The 19,218-nt window shown below is 41.3% G+C and overlaps 1 protein-coding gene across 12 annotated transcripts in view; it reads left to right on the forward strand.

Annotated features, from left to right (window-relative positions):
• LOC309628841 (kalirin) overlaps positions 1–19,218 on the forward strand; it is a gene marked incomplete at its 3' end in the record, with an annotated part of 315,688 nt that overhangs the window by 75,190 nt on the left and 221,280 nt on the right. For all 12 annotated transcript variants that reach the window (XM_082392269.1, XM_082392257.1, XM_082392258.1 and 9 more), the window contains exons 16-19: positions 7,272–7,341; positions 9,744–9,833; positions 13,699–13,791; positions 18,454–18,565. In XM_082392269.1, coding sequence (XP_082248395.1) covers positions 7,272–7,341; positions 9,744–9,833; positions 13,699–13,791; positions 18,454–18,565 — 365 coding nt within the window. The remainder of the gene's footprint in view (positions 1–7,271; positions 7,342–9,743; positions 9,834–13,698; positions 13,792–18,453; positions 18,566–19,218) is intronic.

The raw sequence follows: 19,218 nt of genomic DNA on the forward strand, positions 1-19,218 counted from the left end.
ACTTTTGATTCATCTGATCACACAAGTTAAACAAACTTAGGAAATATTAGCAAAACATATTCAACAGGTAGCAGTGCAGCGAGGTAAACTGCTGCTTGAGGTTGGAGGTGAGGGTGGGGCATATGCTGAGGAAGAGTCCAGCCCTGCACACTTTGCCCCTTCACCTCTAACCTAAGCTGAAGTTTCTGCTGTGAAATAAAGGGACAGAGCCCGCTCATTGTCATGGCTCAGCCCAGGTGATCAAACTGTGCTGATTAAACACTTTTGTGAACAATCTGGTACCTTCCCTGGAGTGCGCACAACTCTCCACTAGTTTAACAGCTGCTCTGTATGCTAACCAGCTGTCCTGGCCTGCAGTCCAGAGCCTCTTCCAAGATGGGCTCTGAATCTGTCTGGTCACTAATGGATCCCTTAGAAACGGTCTCTAGCTCCACTTGTATGAAAGCATTGATACGGGGCAGTGTCCTGGACTGCCTGCAGAGATGAGCCTGATGCCTTTCTCCCCGGCTGCCTCCAGCTTTATTTGTTTGTCTCCTCCTCATTGTTCTTCTCCCCCCTGCCCCGTTACCACAGCACCGCCCCGCCCCCTTCATTCCCCTTCTCACCAACAAGTGTGCATGCACATGCATGAGAGCACGCATACACAAGGTCATCGCATATGCTCCCCTTTAAATGCAAGCTGCACCCTTGACGTAGAGGTCCTCTGTGAAGGACATACTTCTCCAGAAGCAGTAAGAATATAGGCCAAATTTACCTTTGGCGAGAATAACAAAATCAGAATGACTCAGGGTGCCTTTGGAATGGTGCTGTTTCCATAGTACTTAATGACAAAGCTCACAAAGCTTTTCTATCAATAAATGCTAGAGGTTTCATTTCCCAGGATCCTGTCCAAAGCCAGAGGGAAGCATTTTCCTCATAAAGTAACTGCATAATATATTGTATCATAATACTTTAATAGAGTAGTGACATTGCTTAGATCTTGACATTTTTTTATTGAAGTGTAGTTGCTGTATGCTATTATATAAGTTACAGGTGTACAATATAGTGATTCACAATTTTAAAGGTTATAGTTATTATAAAATATTGGCTATATCCCCCATGTTGTACAATACATTCTTTTTTTTAAAATTAATTAATTAATTAATTTATTTTTGGCTGTGTTGGGTCTTCGTTTCTGTGCGAGGGCTTTCTCTAGTTGCGGCAAGTGGGGGCCGCTCTTCATCGCGGTGTGCGGGCCTCTCACTATCGCGGCCTCTTGTTGGGAGCTCAGGCTCCAGACACACAGGCTCAGTGGTTGTGGCTCACGGGCCTAGTTGCTCTGCGGCATGTGGGATCTTCCCAGACCAGGGCTCGAACCCGTGTTTCCTGCATTGGCAGGCAGATTCTCAACCACTGCGCCACCAGGGAAGCCCTACAATACATTCTTGTAGCTTATTTTATACCTAATAGTTTGTATCTCTTAATCCCCTACCCTATATTGCCCCTCCCCCCTCCCCACTGGTAGCCACTAGTTCATTCTCTTTACCTGTGAGTCTGCTTCTTTTTTGTTATATTAACTAGTTTGTTGTATTTTTAAAATTCCACATATAAGTGATATCATACAGTATTTGAATCTTGACATTTCTTTAAAAGTTTTATTCATTTCTGAAAGAACCCCAGACATTCACACAAACTCTTAAACTCCTTGCTTTGCTCGTTCTCCCATGATTTATTACATATAATTATTGAAATGGTGAGGACCAAGATGTTTCTATAGAACAGCTGAGGAGGAATATCCCATCATTTGTGAAGAGTGTTGTGACTTCTTGTGCTTTAATTTAAACTCATCACATCTATTTGAAGTAGGTGGAATGATACTGATCAGACGTACATAACCTGTCATCTTCATAAGCTTCAAATTAAAAAGCAAAATAGAGTTTAATACTGCTACTTACTTTCAACAATTACATTGAGATGGTAGTGCATATCTTACTCAAAGTTATGAATTGATATGCCCAGCACAAAATAAATAGCTTTTAAAATTCTTAGCTTTTTTATTTAAAAATTAAATCTTATAGAGTTAACGTAGGATCTGCCAACTGGAAGCACACTGGAATAGGGCAGTTGCCTTCAAAAGCTGACCTATGGACTGGATGCATTCGAATTACCCAGGAAGCTTTGCTAAACAGTACAGATGCTCAGATCCTAACCCAGAGGGCAGTGCACAGCCAGGTGTGATGACCACTAACTAAGGTTTTCCAAGAGTGTTCCTTTAGACAAAGTCCCCCCAGAAATGTTCCACCCGCAAAGAAGTTTGGGAAGCACTGCACACTCTATCAGATACTTCAGAGATTTATAATGTGCCTCATCATATTATAGGATTTTGGAAGTCCTGCCATAAACAAACTAGTTTAGCCCAGCATTTCCCAAACTTACATGATCTGTGACCTTGAAATCCAATCTTTGCATAATACCCAATCAAGATTTTCCCAGGATATGGTTTAGGAGAAAAGTAATCTACTATAGATTTTCCAACAGGGGTATGGTGGGGAGAGCTCTCTTGGGATAAGTCTACAGGAGTGGAGCTTATTAAGATTGGGAAGCACTGATCCGGAAGAACTAATGTTTATTTAGTGCCTGCTATATGCTAGGCAGTGGTTTGGGTTCTTTAGCTACATGGATTTATTAAATCCTCACAACATCCCCACGAGGTCATTTAAAGTTGAGAAAAGTGAAACTTTGGAAGACCTCCTCACAACTGTGAGTAGGTGTGAACTCTGGCTCTTTGACTTGAGCTTTGCTGTGGGAGGGAAGGAAAGTGAGGCCTCGGGTCAGTAGAAAGGTGAGCTAGCAGTGGCAGCTGCTGTTAAAACCTGCATTTTCCGAAAAGGCATTAATTGTAGTGATGATAATCTATGTACTTAACTCATTTTAAAGTGCTTTCACTTCTTGAGAATTTTCAAGCAAAGCATCCTCCCATAGGTTTTTGATACCTGCTGTCACCAAAAGTCAGGGTATTGCTCTATTTAAATTACCAGGATTTTAAATAAAATTCCACCACCATCTTCAGCATCTAGATCAATTATCAACTCTGTGGGTATAATTACCACTGTGCACTTAAAATTAACCTTAAGTGACCAGGCCACTGACCTTGGGTCATAAGTCAAGGAAGGAGGGACACTCTCCCTGAGTTGTCACAGAGTCCTTGCAACTTCTAAAGCAAGAATACAATTTTATATCTTATGTGGAATGTCATGATCCAGGATGTTGTATCATTTATTTGATTGCCTTTAAAGGAGAAGGGCCTATATACTATGGGGGTCAGAGGGAGGGGGTTGGAGTGAGATCCTGAGAGTAGGGAAGTGGAGGTTTCCTACAGCCAAGAGCATTTATTGTAGGTGCTTGGGGCTCCAAATTCGCCTCTTTCTCTCTTCTTCCAGGTACTCTTTCCTCCTAGTCCTGCTTTCTTTAAAGCAGTTCATTTCCTTTCACCAGTCCTTGTCCTAGAATAGCTCATCAGAGTTTCTTCCCCCACTCGTCAAGCCGTTCCAGCGCCCTCCCCACCCCCCCACCCCGGCCCTGTTCAGCCCATATGAGAAATGACCGTGTAAAGAATATCTCAACACCTGAAAAAACTACCTCTGAAGATTTTGTACATTTTATTATTTAGTGTTCTCATGGAAAAGAGCCACATAATAAATGTCTTTTAGAATTTAGTTCCAGAAATAAAAATTATATTAAAAATAGATTAATATTTTAACATATTATGTTATATATATATGGTAATGAGCCAGATTGCTTCTCTTTACTACAAAAAAAGATGTTTTCTTTTTGGCCTTGAAAAAAATTTGATCCTCACTTACAGCATTATATAATTTTTTCCTATTTCTAATTTAGAAGTCATATTAAATACATGTGTGTCACCTGCAGTTCTTCTAAAAATAGCAATAAGTATGATACTTATTGATTTTTGAGCACTGCATATTTGCATTTTGTAAGCCCAAATTGCATTATAATCACTGCTGTTCCATGATTCAGATCAGGATACTCCAAAATTCGGGAGAAAGATGATTATCATCAAATGGGTATTGCTAGGAGTCTTCAAAAATTTTTAAGTGACTTTTTCTTATTACTGAAGTAATACCCATTTGTTGTAGAAAATTTAAATGGCAGGTGGACAAAAAATATCATCTATGATCCTATCAATCATTAGCATTTTGGCCCTCCAAATATGACTTGCCAAGCATTTTTTAATTGCACATATATATTTCTTTAAACCAAAACCAACATCTTTCTATGTCATTGAAGGGAGAACACAAATAACATATATATAGAATCCATAACCAATTGTAATTATAATTGTAAGATGCTGCCAGAATTCTTGGACAAGAGGACTCAAGTAGTGTAAGTCAAATCAATAAAATGTATTTGTTCCAATGGTAGAGGTAGGCAATGGAATCATTCAGACCTACTTTATATCTTTTAATTTAATTTTTGAATTAATTTTTAAAATCAAAATTAAATAGAAAAGTATAGATCGAGAAGACCCACCCACCAGTATCTTCATTCACTCTGTTCCTTCACCTGGTTTCCTATGGTAATGACTTTTTTTAAATATATTTGTGTTGTTTCCAACCGACTTTTATTTCAGACAGTACTGTGGTGAATGCTCTTCTTTATATGTCATTTCACATATGTGAAAGTCTGTTTGCTGTTCTTTTTTTTTTTATTGAGGTATGGTTGATGTATAATATTATATAACTTTCAGGTGTACAACATAGTGATTCACAATCTTTAAAGGTTATACTCCATTTATAGTTATTATAAAATATTGGCTGTATTCCCCATGTTGTACAGTATATCCTTGTAACTTATTTTTTTTTATATATAGTAGTTTGTACCTCTTAATCCCCTTTCCCTATCTTGCCGCTCCCCACTTTCCTTTGCCCACTGGTAACCACTAGCTTGTTCTCTATATCTGTGAGTCTGTTTCTTTTTTGTTATATTCACTAGTTTGTGGTGTTTTTTAGACTCCACATATAAGTGATATCATACAGTATTTGTCTTTCTCTGTCTGACTTACTTCACTTAGCATAATACCCTCCTAGTCAATCCATGTTGTTGCAAATGGCAAAATTTCATTCCTTTTATGGCTGAGTAATATTCCATTGTATATATACCACATCTTCTTTATCCATTCATCTCTTGGACACTTAGGTTGCTTCCATATCTTGGCAATTGTACATAATGCTGCTATGAACATTGGGGTGCATGTATCTTTTCAAATTAGAGTTTTCATTTTTTTCAGATATATACTCAGGAGTAGAATTGCTGGGTCATATGGTAGCTCTATTTTTAGTTTTTGGAGAACGCTCCATGCTGTTTTCCACAGTGGCTGCACCAATTTACATTCCCACCAACAGTGTAGGAGGGTTCCCTTTTCTCCCCACTCTCTCCAGCATTTGTTATTTGTGTTCTTTTTGGTGATAGCCATTCTGACTGGTTTGAGGTGATACTTCACTGTGGTTTTAATTTGCATTTCTCTGATGATTAATAATGTTGGGCATCTTTTCATGTGCCTGTTGGCCGTCTGTATGTCTTCTTGGGAAAAGCATCCATTCAGGTCTACTGCCCATTTTTAAATCATATTGTTTGTTTTTTTGATGTTGAGTTGTATGAGCTATTTATATATGTTGGATATTAATCTGTGTTAGTTATATCATTTGCAAGTATTTTCTCCCATTCAATAGGTTGTCTTTTCGTTTTAGGTAATGACTTTCTTTTTAACCACTTTATTGAAGTACGGTTGATGTAAAAAGCTGTACGTATTTAATATCACAACCTGATGCGTTTGGGGATAACTCTACACCCATGAAACCATCACCACCATCAAGGCCATAGACATATTTATCACCTCCCAAAGTTTTCTCCCCTATTATTATTATATAAGAACACTTAACATAAGATCTACCCTCTTTACAACTTTTAAGTATACAATACATTATTGTTAGCTATAAGTATTACGCTATATAGTAGATCTCCAGAACTTATATTGCATAACTGAAATTGTACACTCTGACCATTAGTTTCTTGGGTTGGAAATAAGAGTATATATTACTTACTTAGACAAAAGGCAGAATATTAGATACATTCTTCCACACCTTGCTTTTTTTACTTAACAGCCTGCCCTGGTGATCTTCCATTTGAAAACCTAAAAAGCTTTGCCATTTTTTATAGCTATATAGTATATGGTTCTGTGGATGTACTATAGTTTACTTTGTCATCTATAGACCATCTTTTGCTGTTATGAACAGTGCCACAGTGAATATGCATGTACATACTTCATGTTACACACATGTGACTACAACTATAGGACGTTTTCCAAAATTAAAATTGCAGAGGCAAAGATAAGTATATTTTTTATTTTGATAGATGTTATCAAATTGACCTGTGCAAAGTTTATACCATCTTCCATCTCCATCAGAATGTTTCCCCATAGCCTCATATTATTTTTATTTGAAAAACTTTGTGTGATTTTTAAAAAGCAAATTCCATTCCAATGATTCTGGCTTATTTGAGCTTATATTCTCTGAGCTCAAACCAATTATTTAATATATTAATTCGAAGTTGGTATAGTCAACTCTTTATTATTTATTAAGATAGAAGGGAGCCATGGCTCAGATATCCACAATGGCAGATAATTCAGTAGTAGTTCAATTCAGCTTTGAAATGTATTACGACTTTTTCCCCATTAAATTTTCTTTCCTAACAATGTCAGCATTAAGAAATGTTAACTCAGTTTTCTAGCACAAACTGGGTACTGATGGAAGAAGAAGGTGAAAAATTGGAAAGAAGTCAGTGTAGGATTCAGAATTTTACCACCTATCTCTGGGATCGTAGATGATATTTATTTTGTTCTTTTGATACCTGTATCTGTATATTTTTAAATGTTACAACATGCTCAGATTACTTGTGTAAAAAAATAGCCATAGTTACTGTTAAAATGAAGTGCCCAACACAAGTATAATATTTCATTATTTTCAGCCTGAGAAGTGTAAACCCTTAAGGGAAACAATATTAAGTAGCACTAATTAATCAATTAATACAAATTTTAATGAATTAGTTCCAACATATTAAAAGTCGCTTGTTACCACGTGTTGCTTAGAGAGTGGAGAAGCCATGTGTAAATAGTGGAGAGTTTACGAGGTTGGGTTGACCTCAGTATAAGCCTCTGGCGGAGAGGGAGTCAGCAGTACAGAGATGTCTGATTTGGCCTTTCTCTCCCCTTGCAGCATCTTCCTCAAAGAGCTGGAGAAGTATGAGCAGCTACCTGAGGATGTGGGACACTGCTTTGTTACCTGGGTAACCGACCTGAGCTTCTTCTCCTCCCACTGTCACATGCTTTCCAGGAATGCAGATGCTACCAGATGACATCACTGTTCAGTGCCTGAGCTGATTGGTGTCACTGAACTTCTAACACAGGACCAGGGGCTCTAGAGAGGGGCCATGAGTAGATCTGAGAGAAGCAGTCTCTCCCTGAGGAGCAGAGCCCTCCTTGGGAAAGGTCCTTAGATGGTGTGTCCAAGCTCCACCTTAAGTTCTCTAAAAACTTTCTAAAATTGAGATGTCAGGAGATTGGAACAAGACCACCACCCTGGGTAGAAGAACTACTCCAGCTCCATCCACGAGTTGTTTTGTTTTTAACAGGATGAGGATTAAGGAATTAGAACTTTAGAAATCCACCAAACCATTGTTTACATTTTCTTCCTTACTAGAGAGCAGACTCCTTGAGTATCCATCCCAATTCTGACCTACAGGATGCATATCTAGTCATTCTCTTTCTTGGGCCAAGTAAATGGGCTGAATGTACTAGGTTCTACTTATACAAACAGAAACATTAGTCTCTGTTAGCATCTCTGTGCCACATTATCCTGAGTTCAGGTTCATGGTATGAGTGCCAACATCTTGAGGGAAGTCCACCTAGTACAATAAGTGCAACTAAACATGGAAATCCTTCCCCAGGGCCAGGAGCTCTAATATTCAACAGTTAACTAATTATAACTTCCACTCAAAATGGGCTACTTTTCCAAATGTTTTCACTCTTCAGAGAGTTTGTGCTCATAACAGCCCTCTGGAATAGGCAGGGCTATGGTTATGTTTTATATTCTATATATGGAAACATTTTAGAGGAGCTAGGATGTTGGCCAGCCCATTGACATGTAATTAATATCACAGCTCATCCCACAGCTCAAGACCTGAGTTACTTCCGTTTTCTGAAACCATAACATTTGCTTCCTGGCATACTCTCATTTCTTAAGGAAGTCTCAGACTGCCATCTTATTTTGTGCTAATACATTTTTCACCTCTATATACGTGGGCCCATGCACAGTTCACATTAGTGCTGATAAATAATTTATGATCCCTTGCATGGCCAATGTAGAGAAAAACTGAGATTGACCATTAAGTGAAGGTTTTGGGGGGTTTTTTTTGGTATCTTGTTTCATACATTTTGTGGATTTGCCTTACCATCGACCATAAGTATGGTTTATCAACATCTCTTAGGGATGATGAATGCCTCCCAGGTAGTATATAAACCCTAAAATTGGTTTCAGAAAACCTTTAATGATTGTGTAAAATATGCACATTTTGCCAAGAATTATCCCGAAGTGACTTTCTTAAGTCTTATAATCTTAATTTATGAGTGTAGTGCAGTAGTAAAGTGTAGAAAGAGTTGTTTGCAATGTATTGAACAGCAACAGTTATTACCTAGAAGCCTGAAGGCAGCTGGCCTGGGCTCCACCACTTTGTAACTATGGGAATTTAAAGTTACTTAACCAACCTTATGCCACCATTTTCACATTTGTAAAATGGGGATGATAATAATAGAACTCACCACATAGGGTTCTCATAAGGATCAAATGAGTTAATATATATAAAGAACTTGGGAAAGTGGTGGCATAAATGAAACCTGCTATAATTAAAACATAGCTAGGCTGCTTTCTTAGAAGAGGACATCCCCAATGTTGTATAGGCACGAGGATGGGGAGCATTTCACAAATGGGAAAGGTGCTTGGTGGCCAAAGTACACACACCCTTTCCAGTGGAAAGGCTGTGAAACACTGACCCAGAGGATCCCAAAGACATAAGAAATGAATTTTCACCAAGCCATAAAATTCTTGACTTGAAGTAGCAATCTGGTTAGGACTCATTGTTCAGACCCTGCCCCAAAGGGTCACCCTGCTTTCCTTTCCCCCATCATTGCTTCTGGGAAGTGGGGGATGGTAGCATAGGTGTTTAACATGCCCTACAAACTGCCCCCAGTGGAGACATTTGGAGTTCTAGCAGATATCCCTCTGAGATCACACTTCGTTTTCATTCTTTGACTTTTGTTTTCAGAGCAAATGCTGTCATTTTTCAAGATGGGAAGCACAATTGTAGGTAATCCAAAAAGGGGGATAATCTCTCAATAAATTCTGTCCAGCTTCAGGATACATGAGGATATGTGAATTGTTTTTTTAATTCTATCTAGCACTGACTAGTATTAAAATGAGCTCACTTTCAGTGAGCTTTCTCCCCCTGCTGATAGGAAAAAAGCATCTCAAAGTTTGTTAGGGTAGCACAGGCCTGATGAGCCCAGGAAATTTGCCACAGATAATCCTGTATCACGCAATATCTGAGGGTTTAACTGCACAGCCCTTGCTGGTACAGTCAACAGAAGGGAGCAACTAATGGATACTGACCTATTATTGTTTTTGTTTTTTTAGGCAGACAAATTTCAGATGTACGTCACCTACTGTAAAAACAAGCCTGATTCCAACCAGCTGATCCTGGAGCATGCAGGCACCTTCTTTGATGTAAGCTGTGAATTTCCATCCTTGAACCACTAATGAGCAGGTGGAAATTGCTTCTCTACTTTGAGATCGAGGGTTTTTAGCTATCCTTTGTTCCTCATTTTTCTTTACTGGCCCCTCCAAACCTCTCTCTCATGGATAAAACATAGAGAAAAACAAAAGCAGTGTTTATCTTTTGTTTTACTCCATCCCATCTCAAGTGCTGTGGTTTCGGATAAGGCACATTTGCCTCTGTGCCTCCACACTGAATCCAGCTAGCCATAAATCTCACAAGCAGAGGAGACGTACTAGGATATTCCACTTCTACTGCATATATAGCTCCTCAAACGTAGGGGTTCCTCAAAGTGTGCTCTCAGCCCAGCCACGTCAGCATCACCTGAGAACTTGTTAGAAATATGTATTTTGGACCCCACTCTAGATCTATTGTATCAGAATCCCCAGGGCTGGAGCCCAACCATCTGAGTTTTAAGGAGCCCTCCAGGTGACTGATACCTGCTCAAGTTTGGGAGTCCCTGACTACTCTAATGCAATTGTTTCAACCTTGACTGCCCATTGGAATTACCTGGGGAGCTTTGAAAAATAGTGATTCCGGTCCCAGCCCTGATTTTGATATGATCAGCCTGAGTTTGGCCTGGGCATTGAGAGTTTTAAACATTTCCAGGTGAGAGTAACGTGCAGCCAGGGTTGAGCACTTATGCTGTAATGGAAGCCAAGAGAAGACTCAGAGCCGATGTACCATGTGTGGTCCTCTGGTTTTGGGTGAGGATGCAATCGTGTTGGTGAATGATGGTATATATACTGCTGGTCCCCAGAGAGTGACAGAATCAAACGGGTCACTGCAGGATGCACAGGAAGAACAGAGGGAGAAAAAAAATGAGAATAAAAAGTGAAGTTCAGTGAGAGATAGGTGGCAGCAGTGATGGCCATTCTGGTAGTCATGTCATTTTAGTATCTAATCAATCTAACCTTCTGCCTACCTCATTCCATCTATAAATCTTTGAATATCTGCTGTATGCAAGATAGTGTGCCAGGCCCCATGGGGAGTCAGACATTCAAACATGGTCCCCATACTCAAGTTTACAAAAGAAACTTTCTCTGAGCATCTTTCTAGCCTGACCCTACTATAACAGAAATGATTCTACACGTGTCCTGTTGCTCAGTGAAGAAATGACACTTGAATGGGTTAAAGCCAGACAAGAAAAAACATACGTGATTTTTAAAAATGGAGTATTACTATGGAAATGGTCCCAAAGTGGAATTTCTGAGGTTATATTTGTTTAAACAGAAAACCCAAGAAAAGTCTTTCTCTAACTTGGTATCAGAATTTATTGACTATCATCTGGGATGCCCTATAGCGCTATTATCTCTGCTTAATAATGTATTTCTCTTAAGACATTTCTGGTTATTTATCAACAGTAACCAGAAGGGTCTTTTTGAAGTTTTAAATGCACTGTGTCCTGTTTTCCACTTCACATGTTTCTGAACACACATGTCCCGTGCTCTGAGCACGCCTCAGACTCTTCTGCTTCCTTCTCTTTGCTCACACTGCTCTCCCTGCCTAGAATGGATTGTGAGCCCTCTGCACACACAGGTGCGGGCGGGCACACAGGCACACACAGACACCCTTAGAAGTCTTCCTAGCCTTCAAAGATCACGTGTTGCTTCCTGCATGAATCCTTGCCTCTCTCTATGCGTGCAGTATCCTTTGTGTCTCTCTACGGCGTTTGTAACAATCTGCCTTCCGGCAGGTTAACAGTGGACCTTTCTATTACACACACCTCCCCCCAACCTGTGAGTCCCTTGAGGTTTGACTGATGGTTTGCCTGGCTCATTTTGTACATGTTACAATGTCTGGTGCTAAACTGTGTTCTCCTCTAGTCCTACATTCCTCATATCCCTGTTTCTAGACTTTGAGTTGCCAGTCAGATATACTCCAAATTTCACACCCCACTCCCCATTTTCCAACGTCATGCCTGATGAGCCTCTACTTTAGATGGGGAGGCCAGTGGAAGCCAGAAAACCAGCCCAGTAGCAGTTCCTGCAGCTTGGCCCAGAAGAGGGGAGGGAGAGCAGTAAACTCTCCTGACTGTTCCCAAAGCATTCCAGAAAGCATCATCTTTGTAGCTTTCCCCCTTCCTTCAGAAAGGGTTCCCTAAATTCTACACCTAGAAACCATCTACTTTAGGCCCTCCTTTTATAAGAGATCAACCCCCAATAAAGACAGTCTTATTATCCATTATTGTAAAGAGAGCACAGAAAATTCAAGTCCAAGAAAGACCCACACATTGACATGATCCGGAATTTTCTACTCCAAGCGTGGGAACCGTGAGGCTGCGGTGTCTGGTGCCATGTTGATTACTAAGCTTGGTTGGGTTGACCCCGCCTCTGGAGGCCACCCCTTCCTCACTGTCCACGTGAAGCCTTCCCGAACTGGCACCTTGTCAGAGTGGAGCCTGTCAAAGGTGCGTTACTGCCTGTCCTCTCCTGCCAAAGCCCCCAAGTAAATTCACAATGTTCATTTGCCCAATAGGGTCAAGCTATCAGCTGTTTGCCCATTTTCCTTGAAAAAGTCTTGCTATAACTACACACCTCTAGGGAAGAGGCAAATGAGTGAGAACATTGCTACTTTCTGGGATAGTTGGCGGAAAGTGGAATTTTTTTTTTATTATTCCCTCTTTTATTATTATCACCCTCCTTCATAGCCGCGTAGCAAGTCCTATCATCTTGTCGAGCTTTAAAATGTTTCTTGTACTCCTCCCAACGCTTTGTTCTCACTAATCTTTGTTTATGGCAAGCCTCCACATTACACGCCTGGAGATACAGATGTATATTATACGTATATGTAAAGGGTACAATTTAATTGTTTAGTATACTCACAGACATGTGCAACTATTTCATTATCTCATAAAGCAACCCCACGCCCTTTAGCTATCACCCCTCCACCTTATCCTCCTTCCTACTCCCCCAGCTCTAAGCAACCAATGATCTATTTCCTATCTCTATAGATTTTCCTCTTCCGGACATTTCATTAAAAATGGAATGATATAATATGTGTTCTTTTGTGACTGACTTCTTTCACTTAGCATAAAGTTAAGATTCATCTATGTTGTAGTGTCTCAGTACTTCATTCCTTTTCATGGCCAAATAATATTCCATTGTATGACTATACTACATTTTGTTTTTTCATTCATCAGTTGACGGAGATTTGGGTTGTGTCCACCTTTTCACTGCTCTTAATAATACTGCTATGAACATTTTATGCAAGTCTTTGTGTGGACATATATTTTGATTTCTCTCAGGTATATACCTAGAAGTAGAATTGCTGGATCATATGGCAACTCCGTGTTTACACACTCGGACTTTTGCAGTAATCTCTGAACTGGTCTCTCTGTCTCTATTTCCCAGCTTCCACCCTCTATGTTGCTATTAGGCTTATATTAATCTTTCTGAAACATTGCTTTCACCATGTTTTGCTCCTATTTAAGATCTACAATATTTTACCCCTGAGAAGCTCCCCATCACATCCTAATTCATTCTTCTAGCTCCACCCCATCAACGACCTACATCCATCTTCTTATCTAAGTGTATGTTCACTTTTCTAGAATCTAGGTGTGATCCTCTGTACTGCTCAGGTATGGTCCTCATTATCATCTAAAGATACAATGATTATTTCCTGTGTGTTTTGGTTTATACATTTTCCCTTTATAGAATGCCATTCCTCTTCCTTTTCCCATCAAAGAGCAGTTTCTCATAGTTGTGTGCCCTTTTCCCTTTTCTCCTCTCTCCTTAACCCAGCCCACCTCCTCCCAGAAGACATATGTGCACATGGCCCTCTGTGTCTAACGGTGCCTGTTTTTAATCCCTGTAGGAGATACAGCAGCGGCACGGTCTGGCCAACTCCATCTCTTCCTACCTAATTAAGCCCGTCCAGAGGATCACTAAGTACCAGCTGCTCCTGAAGGTATCTCCCCTCCCCTCTCTGCCACCCTGACCACACTGTTGACCAGGCCCAGGGAATCCCAGCTTTGCCCAAGGATGGGAAAGCTTCCACCTCAAGACCTTTCCTCTACCTGGAGCAGAACTTCAGAGATGAGCCCACGCTGGCACTGCTGGTTCTACTGCATGTTCTGTCCCATGAAATTCCAGATGCTTATTGGGGTGGGGGAGAGGAGAAATGGGAGCAGGAATGGATTGTGACTATTTTCACATACATCCACCACTGCACAGCTTTTAGTGACTGCCACCCCAGGCACTGGCTGGTACCTAGAGTCTCTCCTGTCCTTCCCTTTTGGGCAGATTCCTCCTGGTGGCCCCTGCTTCCGATGGGATCTGGGGTCAAGGCGTTAGGGGCGGTGCCAGTCTACGTGGGCAGTGGAGGCCCAGGGCAGCACCTACCATTGCCTTAATCTCCATGTTTGTCAAGACTAGGAGGTTTCAGAGAGGAAATAGTTAAAAAGTACATATTAAAACACAGTGGCACTCTGTATCTGTAGGACCCCATATGTTAGGGGTTCTTCTGGAGCCAACCAAGAGATTTGGGTTTTTTCCAAAATCTTTCTCTTTAAAAGTCAAATAATCAAATTATGTAAAATACTGAGTGATTTGGGCTGATTCTTCTCAGAGAAGGATACACTGACAGTCTGAAAATATGACATTTCCCCACAGAAAGCCTGGGAAATCAATATCATAGGCAGTTATATAACCTGTATCTATATTAATTCTTAATGTGCAAGCATGGAGTTTTCCCTAAGTTTGAATATTTTGCTCGTCGCTTCTCAAATGCAAGGGATAAAAGAATAGGGAGAGGCATGTCATAAATAGTATAGTTCCAGAGAAAATCTGGTAAAGTTCAGCTCTATGAGATACTTGCTGAACCTCACATGTTCTATCTGCTTCACTAAATCTGAAAAACAGTCTAGTTTCAAATCTAGATTCTAATCACATTGGAGTGTGCCCAGCTTTCCAGTCTGTGGGGTCTTCCTGCCTTAGCACTTGTAGCTCCGTGATAAGAGGAGTGGGGGCAGCAGTGAGTCATGCCCTGACCTCTCTTCAACCCTCTGGATCAGGGCAGGGCCCTGCACCGTCCTTCTTCCCCTTCAGCCTCCTCCTTCAAACCTTCTCCTTCTTCGACTCCAGGAAGAGACAGTGGGCTTCACTTCCAGGCCCTCCAGTCTCCCAACCCTGCAGAAATGACTTAGAGAATCACCACAGGGCATCACGCCCTTGGCCTTTATTGAGACTGGTATCAGAAATAACTATGTGCAGAACATCACGGCTGTTTGGGCAGAACCGCTGCTGGCATTTTGAGGATGCCATCCTGTCTGTTTTTGACGTTTCTTATATAAAGACTCACAGAAATTCTCCTAAGATCTCGGAGTGGTGGCGAGAGGCTTCTCTTCTGAAAAATTGGTGTGCTTCCTACCTTTAAATCACAAGAGCTCGAGGTCCTTCTTTGCCTTTGACTGTCAGATACTTAGCATCCGCTTTTGTGGTTACTTACAGGAATTTCTCCTTAGCCAGATTTCTGTGTATAATTATCCTCTCCTTCTCTAGCCCACTTGATGCATGACCCTTCTAAATGATTTTTCTTGTGCCAGAAGATTTTTTTTAAATTTATTTTTGTGGTTTTCAAATGTAAGTATCCCAAAGCCTTTCCGGGAGTTGGTGGGGTTGTGCATTGAAAAAACAAAACAAAACTGGCTTGCCCACCCACACTGCCAGGGTCTTACATCAATTAAGATGCAGTTCGAAAAGAAATATAGTTTTTCACCTCTCCCCGTTAATCCCATAAGGCTGAAGTTCCTAGGATGAATTTTGTGACATGGACAAGGCAGGGAAGTAGAGGATGGATGGGCTGCCCTGTGTTTTGCTTTAGGCAGATGGAGGGGTGGGCTCTGGGCCTTCATTCTGTAACTGGATGTTTTAGGAAGAGAGGACCGTGCAGGTAACTGAGAAGGGAGACAGTGAAGTAGGGGGCAATTTGTTGTAGAGACATTGAAAAATTATTTGGGACAAAAAAGAGTTAAGATAAATTTGACCTCTTTTAAATGTGCTGGTAGCAGAGTGCCTGCTGAGTAGAAGAAAAATAGTTTGCTTTTCCTATAAATAAATAATATGGGATTTATTTTCTTATTAAAGTTAGTTTTATTCCGAGTAAATTGATATTTAATTATCAGTATCCTCTGGGGTTCCTCCCTTTAGGTGTTGCATGAAAGTGAAAGTCAGAGTGTTCAACAGTCTGCATGTAAATCTGCTACAGCTGTCCTTTTGGAGTCTAAATTAAAGGTGGAGCCTTCTCCTTATCGTAAACCGTAGCAGGGGTCTGAGGAGAACTCACTGGTTTTGCTAGCTGATTGGTGGACTTGCCAAATTGCTTTGGGAGGTTAAGCTAATTGGTATTTTCTGTTGCAAACTGAAGCATATTTCTCTTTTTTTTGGCTGAGTTGGGTCTTTTTTGCTGCGCACAGGCTTTCTTTAGTTGTGGCGAGAGGGGGCTACTTTTCGTTGCAGTGCACAGGCTTGTCGTTGCGGTGGCTTCTCTTGTTGTGGAGCACAGGCTCTAGGCACACGGGCTTCAGTAGTTGTGGCACGCGGGCTCAGCAGTTGTGGCTCCCAGGCTCTAGAGCGCAGGCTCAGTAGTTGTGGCACGTGGGCTTAGTTGCTCCACGGCATGTGGGATCTTCCTGGACCAGGGCTCGAACCCGTGTCCCCTGCATTGGCAGATGGATTCTTGACCACTGTGCCACCAGGGAAGTCCCTGAAGCATATTTCTTATTTTTCTCTTATGTTTCTGCCTAGAAGTTCCTTTGATGATGTATGACAACAGGTTGGGAGGATTAAAATTAGGAAAGGATGGGGAGAATCAGAGAACTTCAGGTTGGCAGAAGTAAATACAGCTTTCTAAACAATGACGCTATTATACTGACTGGAAGCAAGGACAGAGCTGAGAACTGATCATGTCTACCTCCCAAACGTGTACTCTGGGCAGTTCACCTCTTCTTTGGACACTCAAAGCTCTCTTCTTCATATGGAAATGTATCCAAGATAACACAAAGACTTGGATTCTCATATCAGATGCTCATTAATCAGATAATCTTACCAAGTATAAAGCTTTACTAATAATTTCAAAGATACAAATAATCCCAAAACAGAGGTAAAACACAGAGAGAAGGTCATCAATAGCTCCAAGTCCTTTCTTACAGCATCAGGATGTGCTGTGGCCCTGATTAACATGCAAGGTTTCTAAATGATGTATGTTGCATCCTATCACTTACCCTGAAGAGAGCCATTTTGGTCATGAAATGTAATCACTTTTTACTTAGACAGTTATGTAGCTTATGTGATACTGCCCTTGGATTCTAGGTTTGTTTACCATGAGAAGTCCTAGACAGACCAGATATATCCTACTAACAGCACTCCATAAATAAGTACTCTTCTGCTAGCAAATACTACTAGTTTGTCAAGAGGTCTTTCGTTAATGTGTTTATAAGGTTTGATCTTGTCAACTTCTTTCTTTCCTGGAAATGCATCCCCACCCATCCACCCGTTCCCTGCCTTCCCTTACACCATTCCCTCTCTCCTCCACAGAAGGAGAGAGTATGGATTGTAGATCTCTTGCTTAACTTTTTCCTTCCCAGTGTCAAAGTGAGCAAGATATGATAACCCTGATAGGAAAAATGAAAGCCAGCATGCCTCTGGTTTGGATGAAATCATTCCGAGTGGTCTTTATGGTTACTAAAATAGTTGGAAATTATCTTTTCTCCATCAACCAGATACTATATATCTTTTATGGATATAGTAATGACCTAGTCTCCAATGAGAATGTAAAAGAGAGGACACGGTCCAGGAGGACAAGTGGAAGACAGGTTGGCGTGGTGGATGGAGTACTTGGATTTGGATTCAAGAGACCTGGATTCAGGCTCCTGCATGGCCTCTAGTGAATTCTATAACCTGGGGGAAATCTGTGTCCCTGTTAATCACAGTGTCCTCATCTGACAATGCAAGGACTAATCCATAATCTCATCTATTGGCCCCAGGTTAGGAACTCCTGATCCATTTGATCTAAAAATCTTCTATAACTCTGAAAAACTATGCCTATAGTGTCCGTAACCCCAAGTTGCTCCCAGTGTGGTGGAAGTCATTCAGGCAGTAGAGGTGTGTAAATAAAAGTGGTGCTGGCAGTAGGCATGCAGTGATGTATGAGTGCTGTGTGTCCTTTGCACACCATTTGTCTCCTCTTTATGATCACACAGTACTGCGCCTCTGTTCATGTGTTTTGCCAGGGGTATTCCCTGACCTCCAGGAGGTCAGTCGAGTGACAGAGGATGCCCTAGTTGCTGACTTCTAGTGCCAGCCATTTGGGAGTTGGGTTGAATTGAGTTAGTTTGGATTAGACTGAGCTGAGGAAGCTCAGTCTGGGAAAAGCATGGTGGTTGAATTCTCTGGAGATAACCTTTCCACCCCACCGCACTTTCCTTATACCTCAGAGGGGACCATTACAGAGAATGAAGCTGGTATATAATTCCTTGAGGAATTGGTATATAATTGCCTTGAGGGGTTAGGTAGCGGGAGGGTGGGGAAGCTGGGGGAAACAGTTCTCAATGTATCTGGACTTTTTTCGCAGGAACTATTAACTTGCTGTGAAGAAGGGAAAGGGGAGCTCAAGGATGGCCTGGAGGTGATGCTCAGTGTCCCAAAGAAAGCCAATGATGCCATGCACGTCAGCATGCTGGAAGGTAGCTGTCCTCTCAGCCTGCTCAGGGGAGCCTCCTCCTTTCCTAAGACCATGAAGCTTGTGTCATGGGAGGGAGGTGGCGTGAAGTCAGGCAAGGGGACAAGCTAGAAGAGAGGAGAAATGACAAATTGTTACATAGGCCCTGGGGAAGCGTGAGAGGAGATCCACAGGGGCTAGCTCGGCTAACACCTGCCTCCAGGCCTGTGCCGAATCAAATATGTGGACAACTTGCTGCCTGAGAGGTAGAGTAGGACAGGCTGTCATCCTTACTATAAATGTGCTAGAGCCCTGACCCACAGCAGCCCTCTTCCTCTGCATAACATTTGCATTGCATTTGTCATCAGAATAAGTAGAAATCCTGCACATACACACACCCACCGTCTTTAGCCTTGTGCCCTGCTCTTTTTTTTAATACTAAAATATACATAACGTAAAGTTTACCATCCTAACCATTTTTAAGTGTACAGTTCAGTTGCATTAAGTACATTCGTGTTGGTATGCGGCTACCCTCATGCCCTTCCTAGCTGGTAAGAAAAGTCCAGCCAGCTAAACCTGATAGGACTTTGCTGAAGCACATTCATCGGCTGGAACCATGCTCTTGGGGCCCAGAAACCTGGTAGAGTGAGACTCCAATAAGTGCTCCTAACACCGCAA

This window comes from Balaenoptera borealis (genome assembly GCF_965194805.1).
Source record: "Balaenoptera borealis genome assembly, chromosome: 5".
Classification (NCBI taxonomy): Eukaryota; Metazoa; Chordata; class Mammalia; order Artiodactyla; family Balaenopteridae; genus Balaenoptera; species Balaenoptera borealis.